Source organism: Numida meleagris, chromosome 3 (assembly GCF_002078875.1).
Source record: "Numida meleagris isolate 19003 breed g44 Domestic line chromosome 3, NumMel1.0, whole genome shotgun sequence".
NCBI classification, from domain to species: domain Eukaryota; kingdom Metazoa; phylum Chordata; class Aves; order Galliformes; family Numididae; genus Numida; species Numida meleagris.
The window spans coordinates 90627853-90650455 of record NC_034411.1 but is presented as its reverse complement, the minus strand read 5'-3'; the positions used below and the strand labels follow the sequence as shown (position 1 = coordinate 90650455).

The window sequence follows — 22603 nt, the reverse complement described above, 5'->3', positions numbered from 1 at the left end:
AGGCAGTTGCTAGTTGACTGTTTAATAAAATGAATTATGGAAATTGTTCATATCAAGAATTATGGAAATTGTTTACATGGTTCAAGGCCAGTTCAGTAATTTTTTTCTAGAACACCTGGAAAACAAGATAAAATTAAATTTTGATTTTTTTTTTTAACTTGAAATCTAAGCCAATATCACTACATCTTACTGCAGTTAAACTGTGAGTTAGCAATTGCAGGATCACATACATTTACACAAGCACAGTCAGTAGTTATGTATAATTTTAAAATTATGCATAATATAGAATTAAATTCTAACATTTCTAACTAAATTCTTTTTTTTTGAAAAATAAATTATCACAAGAATTTATGAAAATGTAATGGAGTGGATTACCTCTATGTTTGAATTTTAAAGTACGTCTTTGTCGTGTTTATGTATAGTTTTGCACATCAAAGTCACACAAAATAAAGATATCTTGTCTGGAAAATATGTTTAAATGCCATCAATAACGGTGCTATGCAAACAACCAAAAGCTTCCAATTCAACATATGTCCTACATGGATGTATGCGCAGTCACACACAAAAAAAACATGCATGTAAACACATGCTGTGACTTAGAGGAGCAATTCTTGGAGGGAAAAAATTAGGGAAGGGATACAAATTATCAGCAGTGTGATTAATTTAGTGCAAATGAGAAATGTCTAGCTTAATGGTTTATATTTACCTTTACACAACTAAAAAAAATACATATAATACTACTTGCAAACCTACATTATATATTTAGCCTTGGACTCATTAATTGCAGTCACTGGTTTTAGCTTTCTTTTCAGACAAATAATAAGAATTTGACAAAGCTTTTCCTGATGTATAGAAATTAGTGTACTCAACAGGACTGAAATAATAAATTCATTCTTCACAAACCAGTGGGTAAGATAAAGCAATACCTATTTTCACCCATAGCTGTCCTGAATTACATTCACACAAGTATGATGTAGGTAGAAAGCACCTCTAATTATCATTCTTTTAAAATGGAAAGGCTCATTCAGAGTCCCCTGGCTGTATGCCTCCTGATTTTCACAGGCTTTAAGTTCTAAAGGCACTTTTGAAATAAATTTGTTGCATGCTGTCCTTAAAATTTAGGAATACACAACTGGTGGCATTCATATCATCTAGCTTTAAGAATGAAATTTATCTTTCCTGAATTGCTCTCTGGAACAGCTTGCATAGTTCCACTGACCTTGTTGGGAATTTAGGATCTTAAATTGCACACTAAACTGAACTTAAATTAGGTGCCTAAAGGACATGGTGTGAATATCCCTTATGTGAGAGGATGTAGACAGGTAGGAAGTAGTTTAGTACCAGAAATACAATCTTCTGCAGCATGCATTTGATAACAGACTTTACACTTTCACATTCAGAACTGTGCAGAATTTTGGTATTACAGAGCTTGTCTGACTTTGAAACTGCAAAGAATAAATGGTGATTAATAACTTTTGAGCTCTAAACGTGATTCTTTCTGTCCAGCAAAGAAGATGTACATATTTAACATTTCTAAGCATAAGGCTGTATTCAGCAATGCAATCGATCTGACACATCAAATAGAACCAAAATTTATTAAATTTTAAATAAAAATCATAAGTATCATCAGACAATCTTTACTTGTAGTGCAGTACTGTTTTCTGCAAGAGGTACTGTGTTCACTACAGATGGAAATCATTTAAAATGCAGATAGGTTGATATACATTAGAAGTTGGTAGTTATGACTAAGTGGATAAGAAAACACTAAAGTTAACAATTTCAAGGCAGATTTGTAGAAACCTGAAACAGATAAAATCCAACAACAGAAGAAAAGTGTGAATTCATATAAAGTTCAAACAGTGTATAGAAACAGTTTTCATGAGATCTGGTAAATTTATTAGCTTTTTTTTTTTTTCCAAAGAGTTAAAAGCTTCTCTGTATAAATAGTTTTTAAACTGAGTTGCAGACTACATAGTATTATTGTTGATCAGATAATGAAGTGATACCTCAGGTCAGCGCTAACACATATCAGTTTGCTAGGAATTATTATATGCAAGTGCTGGACATTACACTGTTCATGTATGGCATAACACACTGCAAAACACTGAGCGATAATAGCCTTTTTTTTAATAATAACATAACTTTGAATGCTTGCAATAAAAGAAACAGATGAGGAAAATACTCACATACCTATACAAATGCAAATTTGGAGTTATTTAATCTTCATATCTGCAGTGCCAGCATTTTTAAAAATGTTTTTCAGCATCAATATAGGGATAACCAGACATCAGCAGGAAACTGATGTGTCTTCACACAAACCTCTTAGGTACTTCTACTACAAAAAATGTAATCCTGAAGTATCGAATTACCTTAAGTGGCACTTCAGTGGAATTATTTTTCCTAGGTAAAACAGATTTATTTTATTCCTTTTTTTGCTCTATATATCAAAAGAAGGAGGGAAGTAGTGCTGAAAATATTCTCATCACATCCTACATCAAGATGACATAATTCTTAATATAGCATATTTTTAATTGAAAAATGAAGCATAAGGATACTAGGCTGGAAAAGTGCTTTATTATTCTCACAAAACTCACCAGAAACAACTACGTCTTGCTCATTAATAACTAGCTGCTATTTAGAAGCTAGTTTAGCACTATGAGGCAATGGTCACTATTTTTAACTACTCCGTATCTTAAAAGATGGCACACTGTAAAGTTATCTTCACAAAAAAACTGTACTACAAACATTACCGTTGCAAAAGAAAGGAATGGGTATTAAAATTCTTCATTCAGCTCTGCTGATCTGAATTTGAATTAAATGATCGCATGCTATTTTTTTTTTTCCAAAGAGAGCCTCCTCATTTTCCTTGCTGCTACAGTCTACTATCTGAATTGAAAGAAGAAAAGGCAATCAACACAAGAAATAGGACACAAAGATTTAAGACACAAGTTCATGTCTGCGACAGAAGATTCCCACATTTATGCATTTCACCTACACCTTATAAAATTTTCTGTGACATTGCTGATGAAGAATAGCACTAATATGCAGCTGATAACTCCACATTCTTTTTTTCATCAAGGTTAGATTATTATGCTTTCAATGTCAGAACAATACTGCCTCATGGCTTGCAATATATTTCAAAATAATTTCTCTAAAAGCATTTTCGGGCATTAATGATCTCCAGAAATTCAGGATGTCATCAGTAGTACTCTGGTAAGAATCATGTTAGCCTGATGATAATTGTTATTCTTTTTCTTATTTACCTGCTAAGATGAAATTGATGATACTAGAAAATTCTTTTTGGAAAATTAGATTGACTTGTTATGTGGTCCCATCACACCTGGTTATTGTGATGAAGACATTCATTTTTTTGTTTAATATTATATTAAAGAATGGGGAATGTTGTGCTTTAAGATGCAGCTCTGATTTTCTATGCTTTGCTCACAGGAACTCTAGCTGCTTTGAAATTTAATGAAAAACAGTATAGACTGCCTATCTATCACTTATTTGTATAAGATAACGAGCATCAAAAACCTGCTGTGCCAAAGACCATCTGTTTATCTATCTGAAAACTAAAACACAGTGAACCTATTAACACTGAGGAAGCTGAGTTCCAGTTTCAGTTCCAGGTATCTAAGAATGCTCAGCAGCTTTTCATTATCAATTCTTTAGGTATGCTGCAATTACAGCTTCCTTCCCATAGAGCCATACTGACATTGACTGGTTGGAAATGTGGATCAAAATGCTAATTTTAACTCAGTTAATAGAAAAGATAACATGAAGGATTCTTCAGCCAGCAAGACTGTTTGAAAAAGTAAGGATTAGTAAAAGAGTTTTTCAGTTTTGTTTTGACTTCATTTATTCAGATAGCACAAAAGATGGTTGTTCTTCTTCACATGCTGTGAAACATATCCATTCCTATTCTTCTAATGTTTTGTTGTTTTTTTTTTTTTGAAGCTCATTAAGAAACAATACAAGCAAATCTGAAGAATTAAATAGTTGATGTAAGAACTGAAGGTCCACACTACATACATCTCAGGATTGTGAGAAGGAAGGATGGGGTTCTGGTTTTACTTTACTTTGGTCTATCTCTTGTCCAATCCCCTTGCTGAAATTCTCAGTATGCTGAAAATTTGTTTGCAGTTGGAATGCACTAGGCATGCTCCTGAACTGAAGCTCATCTTCCAGCTTAGTTTCTTCATGCCCTCTGTGACTGCTCCACAAAGCAAATCAATGTAATGTAAATGTGGATAACCAAGTGAGTCACCAAAAAAAATCCTTCTGGTCCAGAAAGTCTTCTGACAACATCAAATATAATTTAATTAAGGAAAGAAAAAAACAACTATATGCTGTTAGAGCATCTTAAAATCAAATACAGTACACAATACTTTCTGTATTTAGGAATCATTTATTTTTAATTGGTCTAGAAGTGTTATTGCTTGAGACGAAGTGAATTCCAATAATTAATACTGCTTTTGTTTAAAAAATGAAACAAAACAAAGTTTTTTACCTAGACACTGGGTTTCAGTACCACTCCAGAGACCATTTGCCAAGCATTCTCTCACATGAGAACCAACTAACGTGTATCCTGTGTTACAGGTGAATATCGCAGTGGCTCCATACACTGTTAAGGTTCCAATCTTATTTCCATTTGGTGGAGATGGAAGACCACCACAGGAGATAACTGGGGAAAAACAACAACATAACAAACCAAAATATGGAAATGCTTTTCATAATTTCTAAGACTGGAAAACAATAGACCACATTTTCTTGAAAAGTAAGTGTAGTATGAATAAATATAAAAGCTGTATTCAACAGTAATATTATGCATTAGGCTTAAAATTACGCTTGATTTGGCAATGATTGTCCTAAATCAGGAAACTCAGATGACTTCACATCTTGAAAGCAGTTTAAATGCAATCTAAATGTCATGTTCTGAAGCAAGACATGAATGTCTGGGAAAGTTGCAATTATATTCCATGCATACATATTCCTGGCTATAAGGGTATGTAGAAAGAAAGTGTCTGCTTCTTTCAGGTTATCTGGTCAAGGACCGTTTCCAGTGTAACAAGATAATAAGAAGGGGAGCCAGTGATGGGAACCAAGTCCAGTCAGTCACACTATGAGAGCCTGTGAGAATTCCAGCAGGGTCATCTGATTGAGAACTTCTTATCTGAGTGACAATGACAAGAAACAAACCTCTCAGACAGACTTATGGGTGAGCTAAGAAGCTACAGGTGCTATTTTCAGAAAGGATGAATCTTGCAGCTGAGAGGCGCAAAAGGGTATAAGAGGGTGGTCATTTGCAAAACAAGGCTAGTCAGTAACACTTGTCTGTCCAAGCCCTGCAACTGATCACCACAGTCAGTCCTATCTTCTTATATTTTCTTATTAAATCTTTTCTTAACTATCTTTCTGTGTATTCACACTCTCTCACATGTGTGCAAGGACTATATGCCAGCTCTGGTGAGATCTGTGTATGAGTGAAGACTGGGATATCAGTAACTAGAACGTGGGGGTCTCAGAACCAGTCACTGGTGAGACCTGTATGTGTGAGTGAACCTGGAGTCAGTTACTGAAGTTAGGCCACAGTGTAGGCACTTCCAACCTGTGGTGCCAGCAATTGGAGCAAGTAGATGTCTCCTACTCCCAGCCACAGATTGGTATGCGTTCCCAAACAAGCCATGGGGAAGTGCCTGGCATGAGTGAAGCAGGTGAGTCAGTAACCTGTAAGTCATAGAATCATTTTAGTTGGAAGGGACATATAAAGATCATCTAGTCCAAATCCTCTGCAATGATCAAGGACATCTACAGCTTGATCAGGTTTCTCAGAGCACCACCAAGCTTGACCTTGAGTGTCTCCAGGGATGTGGCATACACCACATCTCTAAGCAATCCGTTTCAGTGCTTCACTATCGTTATCATAAAAAACTTTTTTCTTATATCCATTTCCTCTTGTCCTACCACAGCAGACCCTGCTGAAGAGTCTGTCCCTTTCTTTCTTATAGCTCCCCTTTAGATACTGAAAGGCCACTCTAACGTTTCCCCAGAGCCTTCTCTTCTCGAGGCTGAACAGCCCCAGCTCTCTCAGCCTGTCCTTGTAGAGGAGGTGTTCCATCCCTTGGATCATGCTTGGGCCTTCCTCTGGATCCACTCTTAACAGACCCACATCTCTCCTATTCTGAGGACTCCACATTTGGACACAGTACTCCAGGTAAGGTCTCACCAGCGCAGAGTAGAGGGGAAGGATCACCTCCCTTAAAATGGAGAAGGGGCTCAGGATCCATCCAAATGTGCTGGATAGACAGAAGGGCTGTGCTAGTATTTGGATATCCATAAATGAGGGGCTGTGCCAGTATTTTATATCCATAAACGTGTGTGCTTGTGAACCTAGAGAGTGCTATGTGTGCCCACACTGGTGAACTTCCAATTTTATCAGCCAGAGAGGGGAAGGGACTCAGCTGTTTATGTTTTCACATGAGACATGTAAGTGCTGCTGAAGGCAGCCACTGGCTGGGCCATCTTGTGTGGCTGACTATGTCAATGTCTCTGCATGTGCCTGTGTCTCTGGAACAGGTGTTCAGCTTTGCTCCTTGTAGAATCCGCAAAGGGGAAAGTATCAGCTGTGCATCCCAGCCCCAGCAGAGGCTTTCAGTTCCTGGGCACCAGTCTAGGTCCCACTGGCTGGACAGGAACAGTCCTGGGCCTGAGCAGTTGGAGGAGATGACCATGTTCTTTACTTCCCTTAACACTGGATACTCCACATACATACCTTCCCTAATTTAAATGTTATATCTTTTTAGAGGTTGTCTTTTTTAATATATGGTACTCTGAACTGTTCTGAACTTTTCTTATTTCCTAATACTCTTCATAATCATACAACATATATTGTAGGCTGTCTGCTACAAAACTGGACTTTATCCATTACCACAATAATCTTCTGTAACATCAGCTGCAACCCACAGCTATTGCAGGCACCACAATAAAATTACTTTTTAAAAATACATCAAAGTTTAATTTAATTAAAACTGCTCTGTTATGTCATTTGCTTCTAGAAAAATATATTTGTAATATTGCATTTAAGATGCAGAGCAACACTTTCAAGAACTTCAATTGTATTTTATTATCCATTAGCATAAATCGTGGATTTGCTTTCATAAGCATGCTAATAACGGCTAAATTTCCTATCTGAATCCTCAAGGTTCATGTTCACTGTAGAAAACAAGAAACTTCCAGTGTGGAAGTTGAATTGTGCAGCAGGCATCAGGCACTGTTCATCAGGCAAATTATGACTTAGTTGCCATTAGTGAAACATGGTGGGATCACTCCCATGACTGGAGTGCTGCATTGGATGCCTACAAGCTCTTCAGATGGGATAGGCAAGGAAGGAGGGGTAGTGGCATGGCTCTCTATGTTACAGAGTGTTTTGATGTTGTTGAGTTTGGGGCTGGGAATGATTAAGTTGAATCTCTATAGGTAAGGATCATGGGGAGGGCCAACAAGGCACACATCCTGGTGGGAGTCTATTATAGACCACCTAACCAGGATGAAGAGACATGAGGCATTCTATGAGCAGCTGGCAGAAGCTGCATGATTGCCAGCCCTTGTTCTCAAGGGGGAATTCAAACTCCCTGACATATGCTGGAAATACAACACAGCAAAGAAGAAGCAGTCTAGGAGGTTTCCAGAGTGTATGGAAGATTACTTCCTTCTGCAGCTGGTGAGAGAGCCTACCAGGGGAGGTGCCCTGCTAGACCTGCTGTTCACAAACAGAGAAGGTCTATTGGGAGATGTGGAGGCTGGGAGCTGTTTTAGACAGAGTGACCATGAAATGGTAGAGTTCTCAGTTCTTGGTGAAGTCAGAAGGGTGGGGGCAGCAAAACTGCTACCTTGGACTTCTGGAGGGTGGACTTTGAACTGTCCAGGACCCTTGTAGGGAGGGTCCCTTGGGATTCAGTCCTGAAGGGTAAGGGAGTCCAGGAAGGCTGGTCGCTCCTGAAGAAGGAAGTCTTAAAGGCACGGGAGCAGACTATGCCCCTGTGCCACTACATGAGCTGGTGGGGAAGAAGACCAGCATAGATGAACAAGGAGCTTTTTCTGAGGCTCTAGGAGAAAAAGAAAATCTACCTTCTGTGGAAAAAGGTACGGGCAACTTGGAGAGTACAAAGAATTTGTTAGGATATTCAGGGAGAAAATCAGAACGTCAAAAGCCCAGCTTGAACTCAACTTGGCTGCTGGGGTAAAAGAGAACAAAAAACCTTTTTACAAATGTATTAACAGTAAGAGGAGAGTTAAGGAGAATCTCCATCCTTTACTGGATGTGGCAGGGAATATGACCACAGAACATAAGGAAAAGGCTGAGGTTCTCAATGTCTTTTTTATATCTGTCTTCAAAAGTCAGACAAGTTATCTTCAGTGTACTCTATGCCCTGACCTGGAAGGTCATGAAAGGTAGGTCCTTCTTGACCAACCTGATCTCTGTCTATGATCAAGCGACCCACCTGGTTCATGAGGGAAAGGCTGTTGATGTAGTCTACCTAGACTTCAGTAAAACCTTTGACACTGTCTCCCACAGTACTCTCCTGCAGAAACTGGCTTGGACAGATACACTCTTTGCTGGGTAAAGAACTGTACGGATGGCCAGGCCCAGAGTGGTGGTGAATGGAGCTAAATTCAGCTGGCAACCAGTCATGAGTGGTGTCCCCCAGGGCTCACTACTGGGGCCCATCCTGTTCAGTATCTCCACTGATGACCTGGATGAGGGCACTGAAAGCACTCGAAATAAGTTTGCAGATGACACCAAGTTGGGAGGAAGCGTCGATCTGCCTGGGGGTAGGAAAGCCCTACAGAGGGATCCGGACAGGTCAGATAGCTGGGCTGAGGCCAGTGGGATGAAGTTCAGCAAGACCAAGGGCTGGGTCCTGCACTTTGGCCACAACAACCCCAGGCAATGCTACAGGCTTGGGGCAGAGTGACCGGAAGACTGTGTAGAAGAAACAGACCTGGTATTGATCGATTCTCAGCTGAACATGAGCCAGCACTGTGCCCTGGTGGCCAAAAAGGCCAGAGGTAACCTGGCTTGTATCAGGAATAGTGTTCCCAGCAGGAGAAAGGAAGCAATCATCCCTCTGTACTCTACACTTGAGAGGCTGAACCTTGAGTACCGTGTTCAGTTTTGAGCCCCTCACTACAAGAAAGACATCAAGGTTCTGGAGCATGTCCAGAGAAGGGTAATGAAGTCGGTGAGGGGACTGAAGCTTCTCTGACAGTACATTTTTTATGTTTCACCAAGAGGTCAAAAGAATGTAATCCCCTAATCTAATCTAATTCCAATCTGAAGTCTACCTCCTTCTCTGTTCTGAATAATTACACATTACTTAAATAAATCCACTATCAGACATAGATCATCATCCAGACTGATCCTCTAATAGTAATTCTTATTGTATTTTACACATAAATAATTTGAATCAACTAACGCTGACAAATAATTGAAAATTTCAGGTTGATAGCAAAAGAACATTTTACATATATATATTTATAAAATAAAATATATGTATAAAAAACCATAGCATGTTCTGTAAACAAGTGTACTCCTTACCCTTACAAACTGGCCTTTCATTGCCCACACTCCAGGTTCCATTAGTCCTGCATTGTATGAGTCTTCGGCCCAATAAATAATACCCAGGACTGCAGCTGAGCATGACTTGAGCTCCATACTCATTCAGTGACCCAGAAATCAGTCTCCAGACAACATGTTCTGAAAGCAGAGTCTCTATTTTGGGGCAAGTTACAGCTGTGAATAAAGGACACTTAAAAATTAGCATACTGCCACTAAACTTCTTCACAGAAAATATGTCTCGCTGTACTAGCAGAAGTCTTTCTATGAAAAACTGAGCATAGCATGTGCATTTCTGAAATACAAGTTCTAGGAAAAATAATGAATATTACACAGTGAACATGGAATTGAACAAAAATATGTAGTAAAGTTTCATTTAGAGAGATGCACTGGAACAAATATGGCCGTGCTCTAACTTGATTTATTTAAACATTTCAAAGGCAAAAAATGCTCCAGGGATGTGAAGAAAAAGCAAATATCACTATGTAAGTTTTGCAAAGGCCCAAGTGATTCTCTGTTTTTTTCTATCCATGCTATCCACTTTAGAAAAGCTCCACCATTGTCATAAAAGCTGTCAACATAGTCAAATGCTGTTTACTGTAAAATTGCATACTGTGGGTATTCAGGAAAATAATTACATTCCAGTTAGAACATTTGAAAAAAAAAATTTTATAAGTTTTTCAAGTGATTTCCGTTCTGTGACATCTAGAATTTCAGATTATGTACGATAATAGAGTTAGTGCATGTAGGTACGAAGTGTAGTTAGTGTTTTTCATAAAGCTACTGATAGCTACCAACCATTTTCAAGATGATGCTCTAGAATTTGAGAAAAAACACAGAATATTCAATATTAATTATATTAAGTTATATAATGAGTATGAATATGTGATGAAAGAGACTAGTTCAGGCAATTACTGAAATATATAGAAAGTGATCTAAAAAAACCCACTAGAAATCCAAAAACTCATATTTCCACTACTTTTGGAAAAACTCCTATAATAACAGAACAACACTTTTTCTAATAGTTACTTTACCCATGGTAAATTCTATCATACACGGCTAGTGGGATAGTATATATACGAAGATGTGCAAGAATTAATGAAGGGGAAATCATCTAAAGGCCATTCAAATGACTGATTGGAAGGTTCTATTGAGTTGAAATTGTAGAATAAGTTTTTACATTATCTTTAGCATATTTTAAAAGGGATTGGTAGTATACAATCAAACTGAAACTTAAGAATTGTTACTTCGTCTTTACAAAAATATTCTGAATAGATATAAATTTACTCAGGTTGAAAGATGACTTCCTACTTACTAATTTAAAGTAAATTTATACTGGTAGTAAACTATTTCACAGCTACTCAAAGATTATTCTTTATTAACCAAGAAGCAGTTATTTATTGTTTAATATTATAAGTCCATTAAAGCACTTCACTTAACACCTCAGAGTGAGATATAGGTCTGCCTGAAGACAAAAATTAACTCAAGTATGTATTTAATACTCAGAAGAATTTAACATTTTTATTACTTCTTTCAGGTAACAGTTTTACTGAGAAACATGGTTCTTTCAAAGATGAAAGGAACCTTCTGATTTAGCCTAATAGTAAAAAAAAAAAAATAGTGTATAATAACCATAGGGGATATCTCAAGACACTTAGAGATAAGAGGCTCAGCTATTTCAGCATTTGAAAATGAGTGACATAGATGTTTCCTCTTAATCTTCTACCAAAGTAACTATGTAATTTATTTTGTTCTTTAGTTATAAATACACTTAGAATCCTGCTGCAAGCACACTTTAAAGAATTGGATTTTGATACACAATTGTAAAATTATTACTTGAAAATTTTGCTGAGTACAGAATATATTTCTGGTTCCAGGTTGAGTTGATGTAATCAACTAAAACTGTTGCTCAGAAATTTGATTTCTTATTCCCTATCCTTCAGGAAACAAACAAACAAGAGACTATTAAGAGATGCTTGATTTAGTGCACGCAGTTTATGAGTAAATATGACATTTAGGTCTCAGTCTCTCTCTTGCAAACTAATGGCTGGGCACTATTTGTCACAGAATCATAGAATGGTTTGGGTTGGAAGAGACCTTGAAGATCATCTAGTTCCAACCCCACTGCTATAGGCAGGGACACCTTCCACTACGCCAGGTTGCTCAAAGCCTCATCCAGCCATTAATATTAAGTGGGCGTTACATACATAAAATTGTATAAGGGATGATAAAAAATAATTCTAGGTATATTTTGTACTCAAGACATGAGGAAAATGCCCACTAATCAGAACAGTCATTATCAGAACAGCACAACTGACTAAAAATAGTATAACATGATCTTTGCAACTACAACTTAAATATAACAAAAATTTGTTTAGTAATGTGCTCAGCTTTTAATTTGAACTCTTCATAATGATTAATTCTTTATAATTTTCTTATTCTGGTCAACAAACACACTGAGATATTGATATTTTCCTAGAATCTAAATACCATAAGACTGACTCTGCTCTTTTACTGAGTTGGTCTCAAAGATAAGCCTTTGCTTAGTATGGTTTAAATTCGTAAGTATTAGTAAAATAAGAAAGCTGGGCAAGCTCTGCACAAAAGAAGCAATGCATTTTAATTTTGTGTTTCCATCTAGGTACTTCTCTATTTCCATCTTAAACTCTTTCTGATTTGGAAGACCTCATTTCTCTGATATATTCTGCAGAAAATGAGACAATAAAGAACTATGAAAAAATAATTTTCCCTAATTAGTTACATATAAAATCTAAGAATCATGCTGCTACGGACAATTTCTGCATAATAATAAGATGATATTATTTCATTCAAAGGTGTGGAATGAAATTTCATTTGTGTTACTTTCCCTTTTTAACTTGTCACTGCAAGAATCAGCATCTGTATTTCCAGAGTAGCTGATGAAATAGGATAGACAAATAAAAAATTCCCAAATGATAGCTCTCTTTTAACCTTAGAAAGACAGAAACTAATGATTTTTCAAAATAATTTATATGAGTTACAAGTATATAAAAATGATATGTAAGACAGCATCCGTCAGATGACTACATTTACAATTTAAAACCTTAAATTTGTAATTACACCCACACATCATTTCCTTTGTATTTGAGTACAGACCAAATTATACCAGTCACACTAAAGGATATTAGAAGCATTTCATGTGGCATAGAGTAAGGAAAGAAATGCAAGTACCAGTACTCATCTGTAGTTAGAGACTAAAGTTACTCAATTTATTCAAATTGCTTGGATATTTCTCCACTTTTTGGATGTAATGTTTTTTGGAACTGCGTGTCACTCTTCCTTCCTTGACCAACAACAACACACTAATTTAAAGGCTTCAGAAAGAGGTTTTAGCAGATTTCCCACAGTGTTCTGCATTCATATTGTAAGTTGCTATTTATATGGTCAGTCTCTAATGAGGGTATTGGCCAGATTTAAAGTATTGCTTGAGAAAAGTTTTCAAATGGCTATAAAGAGACTCAGGCTTTATATTATCAGAGAAACTTTGCAAAACAAATTTTAATAGACCTGGGAATAAAATGAACTCATTTATTACCATTTACCTTTTTGTCTTGTGTTTGCTGTTCAGCAGTCTCAGATGTTTCTATCTCTGGAGACTAAGCAAATATATCCTTATAGTACTACTACTTTAAAGAATGGTTGTTATGAAGATTATCTGAAGTTCTTAGAACTTGCAGGTAAGTAAACTTGAGTAACACATGCATGCCCTTGAAGAGCAATCCATGTTGAAAATACTGACCTTACAATTCTCATGTAGATCACTAGTCTTTTTCACTTCAGGATTTGCCACTTTACTATGTAATGGGAATATTTTACAAACCAAATAACCTATTAATTAGTATTAAACTCACTTAGGATTTATAAATATTCAATTAAACTTAATAATGTAGAAAGCTATTGCCATGGTTTTATGATTTTGGTTACTGGTATTCCACATCATAGCATCATGTATTGTACTGGGAGTTAAAGAGTTAATGCTCCAGATCCATGGATCGTGGATAGTTCCGGGTACCTGGTTCTCAGAAGAGAAGAAGAACTACATTTCCCAGAGGACTTTGCTCCCCTGTTACCCTTCTCCGGTCAGAGTGAAAGATAAAACTGTTCGCATATCACGAGATGTTCCCTTTTTTCGCTCCTTCTCATCCCGGCAGCATCTCTCTCCCCAGCCATCTTACCATCGGCATTAGAGAAAGGCCTACCTTAATTTTGGACACTCTCTCTCATTTTATTGGATTTATCAGCTTAAATTGTAATTACATTGTATTATAGTGTGTTATTTTGCATTCCGATATCTTATTTAGTAAATTAGTTTGTTTCTCCTCAGATTATTGCCACTGTTTTGTTTCTAGGCCCATCTCCCTACCCTTTTTCCATTTTCCCTTTCCTGGGGTGTGGGTCCATGGGTTCCCCTCCCCAACAGTCATGGAATTGGGCCGAACCTGCCCGTAAACTGTTGACAGCTATGAAAAACATAAGTAATTAAGCTCAGTTTACAGTATAGTCACTGTCTGGTAAGGTTCAATAGTTGCAAAAAGACTTTCTGTTGGTTTTGCACTGCTGATATATTGTTACTAATTCAGGTTTTTTTTGTTTTTTTTTTAATCCAAGTTAGTTTAACCTGCTTCTTCCCTCCAGAAAAAAATCTGTTGATATTTATGCTGATTAATTATTCAAGTTACATACTACGTACCCTGCCAATTTTTTTTTTTTTTCTGAGAGAATAAAGTGTAGTTCAATATATGAGACCACTGCTTTCCCTCTATGCATGGTTCTAAATACAGAGCATGCTTGTGTGATCACAGATAACTTCAAATAATCCTTCTTATGTACTCAGTGGAACTGCTTGTTTAGGCACTGCCCTTCAAGAAAGATGTAGATCAACTTGAGGTTGTCCAGAGAACAGTAACGAGAATCACCATTCCAAAAACAATGAAGAAACAATGAGAATGAATCACAGCAAGACTGCTAACTCTATAGAAGAGGTGTCTGAGTCTATTTGGTATAGACAGCACAGTGTTGGAATGAGTGGAGATGCAGGGATGGCTTCCATGGAAAGAGGCTAGGGGCTGCCCTTGCCAGACATGCTGATTTCCAGCTGGTTCTGCAAAAGATCCACCACAGGACATAACTGAACCCATCAGCAAATCTGGTGGCACCTCTGGGAAATGATTTTTAAGAGAGGGAAAGAGGGAATTTTTTTTTTTTTTTTTTAAAAAAGAGAAACAGCAGTGTGAAAACTAATCTGAGAGAAGAAAAAGAAGAGGTGCTCCAGGACCTTAAGCAGAGAATGCTGTGGAGAAGACCACGACAGAGAGAGGGTAGTGTTCACTGTTTTGATCCAGTACAAAGACAGATGGAGGTAACCCAATGCACATGAGATGCCTTGTCATATAGCAAAGGAACCTGCATTATGCTTTCTAGTTCTGACAGAAAACAAAAATAAAGACTAAAGAACTCTTACCCCGGTTAGTTACCTACACTATCAGTGTTTCAGAAACAATTTCTACAATTGATGATTGTAACTTTACACAGTGAAGATGAAGATGAGAACATTAGCCATAATAAGATTTTAAGACAGATTTTTTAAGATAAACTTTTTATTACTATTATTGTTGTTGCTATTATTATTATTAAACAAATTTAATAGGTCACTTCTACTTTACTACATGCTGAATGACTGATTATATGTTACTGAATGGCCAGTTCAGCAGATAGGTACATATAAAATCTAAACTTCATCACTGAAGATATGCTTGAACCAGTGTAAGGGAAATATGCTTCAGAGATACATGCCTACTTACATTTGCAGATGGGTGGTCTCCCTTTGTTGCTCCATAATCCATCTTCTTGACACACTGCTGTTGCTAGTTGACTAGATTCTAGCTTGAAGCCCTCATTACATTCATATATCAATCTACTGCCCAAAGTGAATTCATTACCTATAACTGAACCATTCCCAGGAGAATCAGGAATACCACAAGATACAGCTAGAAAGAAAGGAAGCAAAAGAAAAGGAAAGGAAAAGATAAATGCATTTTCTCATATTGTGTTGTGTTTTTTTTTTTGTTTAATATTATCACAACACTGAAATAAGAAATACATATTAGTAATTTCCACATAACCCATTCATAGCAACTACAATGACTTTCTCATGTTCATGACATTCCAACAAATGAAAGAGTATTTGAAACTTTGATAAGCATTTTGAGTGCATCTCACATAGATGGGCATTTTATAAATCATTATTTTGGTTAATCCAGTTATTGTACTGGCTGCTTAAACATTGGCAGAAATTTCAACATGGACTAGGGGCAGTAGTTGCTTTGATATTCCACATTATTTTAACTTTTGTTGCTCCTTCAGAATTTTTCTCTAGACAACTAGTTATTCTTTTAAACTTATATTTAATTTGTTTTCCACTCAGTGAAGTTTGAGTAGCATCTAGGTGGGTTTTTTGCCTATTCAGCAAAAAAAAATTTTTTAGATTTATTTTTATCACAGTGTAATATGCTTCATTTCACAGTATCTCACAATATACAGTGGTAGTGTGGAATATAATTACAAAAATATCCATTTCAGTCCCTTTTAGGAACGGTCTCCAAGGCAGGATTGCCATTCATGAAACATCTCTGCTCCCTTGATTCCGATAAAGAAAATAAGAAAGGCAACCCTTTGTTACCCTTATTTATTTATTTTTTTTAACACTGTGTGCCTTGTGGCACTTCTGAGGGGAAATTCACAGTATTATTTGCTCTGAAAGGATATTTTCTGTGAAATGGCAACTTGTAGCTAAGGACATATCACACTATTGGAACAAATCTATTTAAAGGTATCATAAAAAACAATGTGTGTACAGAATCATTGCCTTCTTTGACTGTTGCACACAATGTATTGCTCTTCAGTAAGTCCACTGAATAAAACACAGCTCTGAAGGTTTTTTTTTCTGAATATTTATCAATAAAGGGAGTAGTTTTGCAAATTAAAATGTCTGCTACATACACAGTTAATTTTAAGAAGCAGTTCAACATCTTAGCAGTTAAAATGTCCTATGCTCCCTTCCTCTTGTTACTGATGTTGTTGTTGTTTTTGTTTGTTTTTAATAAAATCAGTATTTCAAATGAAGAAATGACAGACTTTGCCTGAAATCTGTTAGAGGTGAAATTAAATATTACAAAAGGAAATTGATTTTTCTTACCATCTACTCAGTTCAATGTAAATGATTAATTTCACAACACATTGTCATGGTATCATAAACAAAGTCTAAAATTTGTTTTCAATATTCCGAAGTTGTCACATTTGATGCATTTAAATTAAATCCAACACAGTGCTTTGCATATAATTATAATGAGGAGAGGTAAGCATTATAAAATGATGAATGGTTAGTTCATTTATCTTGTTTGCCTCCATCTGGAATCTGTCAAATTGCTAATAGAAATAGAACTGAAGGAATGGAGCAAAATAAGCTGCTTCCTTTGTAATGCAGTTATCTTGGCATATTTGCATTCTAACCAGCTCTGCTCTTCTCAAAATTGAGTATTTCTCCCTCAAGTGGTAAGAGCTGACCTCCCCCACTAGAAACAATAGTAATGGGACAGAGAATGGAGGGAAATGTGATAAGAATGGGGTTCTAGAGACCCTCACTTTCTGCTTTTAATGATGAGAAAGTGGAAAAGCAGAGGGGTAAAGGCAAGTCCCGCTGCTTCTGGGTGCAAGTCTTTCTATTAGCAGTTATTCCCCAAAATCTGATCACACCAGTAGTGACCATGGCTTTTCATGGCTCTGATGCATTTAAAATAAGCATCTGTTTTAATTCTCCATCTACTTCCCTAATGACTAATTGGATCTCTCCTCTACAACTAGAACAGACTCTAAGCCTTAGTCATGTAAGTAGAACTTTACACTCACAGAATGTTTATTTTCATGCTGAACTGACAGAAAGCTAAACTGTCACTCCATCTTACTACCTCATAACCTAACCATAACCATCTTAACCTAATTACACTGTACATCAAGCAGAATAGCTCCCAAAATTGGCTAGATTAATTACAACAGAGCTTGAGTAGATAGGGCTTGACTTTTTTCTTCTTCTCATTTTCTAGAGTTACTTGAGATATTCTAAGACAAGACAGGTCTAGTGGATAACACAGGAGCTTGTGCCTTTTTGGACTGGTAGCTGGAGAACAGGAAAAATACCTCCGGAAACATCAAATGACACTAGACTTCTGTGTTTAAGCAAATTGATTTAAATTTTGGCTCACATACAGATGTTTACATTTAGTCTTACTCTTGAACAGAATTGCATCCTCTACTTTCCATACCTTCTGGCTAGGCTGTAGGGCTAGTCAGCATTCCAGGTTCTTTACTGCAATGTCCTCGAGCTTCCAGCTCCTACACCCAGCATCAGCTACTTAATCTAAATTGCCTTTTGAGCAAACCCAAAAGCAGCACTTGTCCTTGAACACTTGTCCTCACGCATACCCCACTAAGATTATTTCATGTTTTAGTGACCTTCATAAAGGTCAAATTGCATAATAAGCTATTACACTGTATGGGATTCCAGACTTCCTGGAGTCTAGAAACATGGACACACAGATATTGCTTGTAGCACACTGGAAGTCTTAGCTGCTTTCTGGCCTGGTATCAGTGAAGCCCCCACAGTCCACCCAGGCATGAAAATGCTCATCCTGAAGAAGTACTTAGCTGCCAAATCACTCTGTATAAAAAAATGTTGACTGTACTCCTTCAAGTTCTCCAGTTTTAGCCAAGTAGAACACTCTAAACAGAATAACAAGCATCATATCAAGTGTCAAGTGGAAAGTAGAGCTGATGTTGCTTTTAGAAATCGTGGAATCATTTCTACTAGGATGCTTGCTAGAAACAAAAATAGCTGTCTTGAAGGGGACAGAAAGCACTTCTGTTAACACCCTACAAACTCAAAACAGGTTTTAACTAAAGAAGTTCTGACAAGCCTTAAGTGTGGATGTTACAGCCATCTTTTTCTATAAACAAAGGGATCTACAAGCAGGCACAACTGAAAACATTTTTTGAACAGGCAATATATGTATGATATGGATAGAATTTTCAGCCTTTCTCCTCTCCCCCACATTGTCAACACAATTTAACCTACAACTCCTTAGCCTACAATAGCTGTTCACCATTCACTGAATAATCTGTGAAATAGTATTTGTAACGAAAACCAACTGTGCTTATCTGCTTCATACTACTTTATGTTACACCTCTTGTCTGTAATTTTTGACAAACATTAACTAGTTTTAACAGATACCCGAAAAAGATAAAGTAGACACGGTCTAACTCCAAAACACAATAAAAACCAACCAACCTAACAAAACAAACAAACAAACAAACAAACAAACAAAAAAAAACAACCAGAAGTTACAAATTAAAAGCACTGCTGATAAAGTAATTTCCTAAAATAAAATCAATGCCTGAAAACTACAGAATTTGTATAAAGTCATAGAATCATCACAGAATCATCAATCAAAATGTTCTGTTATACAACAATATGATGAGTGTTAAAAATGAATTTTTCATTAAGTCTGGATCTGATTGCACTGACCTAGTTGTTACTACTTCAGTTCTGCATAGGTTAAGAATGCAAGTTGATATGTACTTGGATAAACTCCTGATGTCAATGTGTCTTTTGACATTTAGTAGTATTTATAATGCTGGATCGTATTTTTGTAAAATATTACTTGCAATTAAATTATAGAAGCATGCTCAACAGGGAAACATATCTTACCTCGGCAGACTGGCACAGGAGAATCCCACTGATACATGCCATTTTGGTGACGCCTACATGTTGCATTATTCTGACCAATCATTCTATACCCAGGTTTGCAGTAATAATGAACTTTGCTTCCAGCAGGACCACCTGTTTTATTTACAATTCCACCATTCCTCAAGGTAGGGTTTAGGCTGCAATAGGGAGCTAAATGCAATAAATAAATAAATAAATAAATAAATAAATAAATAGAACACATAAAATGTGTGTAGTTTGCAAATTTCACATTACTTAAGACAAATGTAAACCATTAAAATTAGTACAAAATGTTTTACATTTATTTTGGAAACCTAACTGCGGATTCAGACTTCTGCTGAAACATTCTGGAATTTAGACACACATTTTATACCTGCAAAACACTTTATGCTATTTGACATAAGGAAGCTGCAACCAGGAAACAGACAGTTTGTTCAGCAAGTCATTCAAACTTAGTAAACAATCTACTTTGAATATGATACATTTATAAATATAAAATTATTCTTTGAGAACAGAATATAAAAAATACTTTTGAACTATCTTTTAAAAAAAAACAAAGGCACAGACATCTAAGTAAAAAAAACATCTCTATAAATATGTTTAAAAAATTAAATGTTGAAGTACAACAGAAGAAATCATCAGATGCATTTTTCTAGGATTAATATTCATGTAAATTGTACACACAAGTTCTCAAAAAGTTATTACAAAACAACTGTTCTTAGGTTTTGCTGTTGTTCGATTTTTTTCCAAAACAGTGTAATTTAGGTGAGTGTAGCTTCTGAAATATTGAATTTACAGTGCATCCAAAGTAAGATACAATGCATTTATTTAAAGTTTTGAAATGAAAGTAAACCTTACTAAACCTTACACACTACTACTACACATACTGCTCACAGATAGATCTTCCTATCTGCTATGGTACACAACAACTTAATATAATACATATAAAGGTTTGATGTGCTGAGGATGTCAAAAAAGGTACATAATATATTATTTAAAAAAAAATAGTAATAAAGACAATTTCTTTGTCTGCTTAAATAAGGTTGAATATGACAGAATATACATTACAGACTAGGATCCAGGTAATGCAAAAATACAGTAGTTTGACATACATGGGGAGTCTAACACAAATCTTGATGCATGTGCTCATTGTAATGCTGGATAAAAGCAGTGTGAAAAAAATTACTTCATATTGACATGCAAGTCACTGGATATTTCCCACAGTGCATCATGTCAAGCTTAGAGAGACTAATATCTTTTCAGAAGAAGCATGGTAAGACCACAACTTACAGAAAATAAACTTAGTAGAACATTCACCACTGAAATAAACCTATGAATATTCATCGAAAGCTGCTTTGAACTCCACTGATAATTAAACATCAATACCAAGGTCTCCAAATCTGAAATTGCCACTACAATGCTAACTCTATATTATGCTGAAATGTGCCTTAGGCAGATGGTGATGTTCATATCATTTTTTATAGAAAATTATCCAGTACAAAGAGTGGTTATATTTTACAAATGACCAATTAAAGAATTTGGTTTACATCTATAAACATTTTTCATATTATTAAATTCTTGCATGCATCTAATTCCTTCTTTCAGCTTTCAGTAGCTAGCAAACTATTTGTTTTTTTGTTTGTTTTGCTTTTGGTACGTCCCGTCACCCTGAGATCCACCTATGGTATCAATTATCATTTAAGGATGGATGTTTCTGTTCACTGACTGTGGAGAGATCAAAAAGTTGATTAGACTGCTAACCAACACTTCCATTACATGGCTACATCTAGATGCAGTGTATCAAAGCCAAGAGTTCTAAGACATGCCACTCAAAAAAAGCAGTAAAACAAGGTCCTACATATGGTGAGAATTGTTGGCCTCTGTTGATTTTCTATTTAAGAGGTATAGTTCTCAATTAAACAACAGTATTTCTACTTGAAATATCATCTTTATACATTCTTTCATTCAGGGGGTTATTTGTAAAAACTAAATCAAAAAGGGAAAAATAAAAACTTGGTTGAAAATCAATAAGCAAAATGGTCCAGTGAACATTCGTTTGTGGTCATGCTCCGTATCCCTTGTAAGCATAGTGATATCCAGTTACATGCTTAACTAAATGAATAAAATTACTAAAATAAAGTACTTGAAATTCAAGAGGAGACTTTACATTTAAGGAAAAATAATAAATATGGCTGTAATATATTTTTCAACCTGTTAAAGAAAAAAATGATATCGTTATTGTAACAGATGTTGATTAAGACCAAAAGACCAGTGGTTAAGATCATATTCAGGGATCTCTCAAGCACAAATAAATTTTAAATATCCCAGAAGAGCATAAAAATAGCAGGTCAGGCCTAATCATAATTTTCCATTTGGACAATGGGAAACTATGCCAACAACTCAGTACTGCAATTCTAAACAGAAAATATCTGCCATATGTATTGTAACACAATGTGTTACATGTTGAAACACAATCTATCTACAATAATTTCATTTGCAGTAGTATATACTTAATACTTTGATAATTTCAAAGTATGATACCAGGCACATAAACTCAATTCCAATTTCTGAGTACTTCATTCTGTGATATCAATCATATATATTTGGGTAATTCATGTTTAAAGAAGTTACTCAATGTAGCTCAGATACACCTCCCACTCTTATAAAAATCTCTGCTAATGATATTTTAAAGTATTGTCAGTAGGTAGTTAGTACATTAGAAACAAATGATAATGCCTAAAGCAGTGTCTGTAGACCTCATCCATCCTACCAAAACTCGTAGTATTTTGTGCTGTAAAGGCAATGAAGCAGAAACAGAGAAGGCTGATAGTCAAACACTATAACTAATTATGCCTTAGTATGTCTAAACTACATATACTTTGAAAAAAAAAGGAAAGCATTTGAAAATTTCATATGAATTTCCTTCTTAATATATAGAAAAGTAATTATTTATTTGCACCTTAAACTGAACTCCCTTTGAACTCCAGTGTGAAGCATACAGAACATCTTCTAAGATTAGAAACGGACATACTAACTAAACAACCAAAGACCAGGTAATGAATAAAAAGTACCCAAAGATCTGGAGGGCAAACAAATACTTGAAAAATGTCAGATTGAAAACTACAACCACTGTCAGCTGAATTAAAATTCTGAACTTAAGCAGGATTCTC

The 22603-nt window shown here is 35.9% G+C and overlaps 1 protein-coding gene across 4 annotated transcripts in view; it reads right to left on the bottom strand.

Moving 5' to 3' along the window:
- The window catches only part of CSMD1 (CUB and Sushi multiple domains 1), a 1076183-nt gene that overhangs the window by 59043 nt on the left and 994537 nt on the right, over positions 1-22603 (bottom strand). For all 4 annotated transcript variants that reach the window (XM_021390293.1, XM_021390292.1, XM_021390294.1 and 1 more), the window contains 4 exons: positions 19416-19604; positions 15457-15642; positions 9599-9793; positions 4511-4684 (listed from right to left, as the gene is read on the bottom strand). In XM_021390293.1, coding sequence (XP_021245968.1) covers positions 4511-4684; positions 9599-9793; positions 15457-15642; positions 19416-19604 — 744 coding nt within the window. The remainder of the gene's footprint in view (positions 1-4510; positions 4685-9598; positions 9794-15456; positions 15643-19415; positions 19605-22603) is intronic.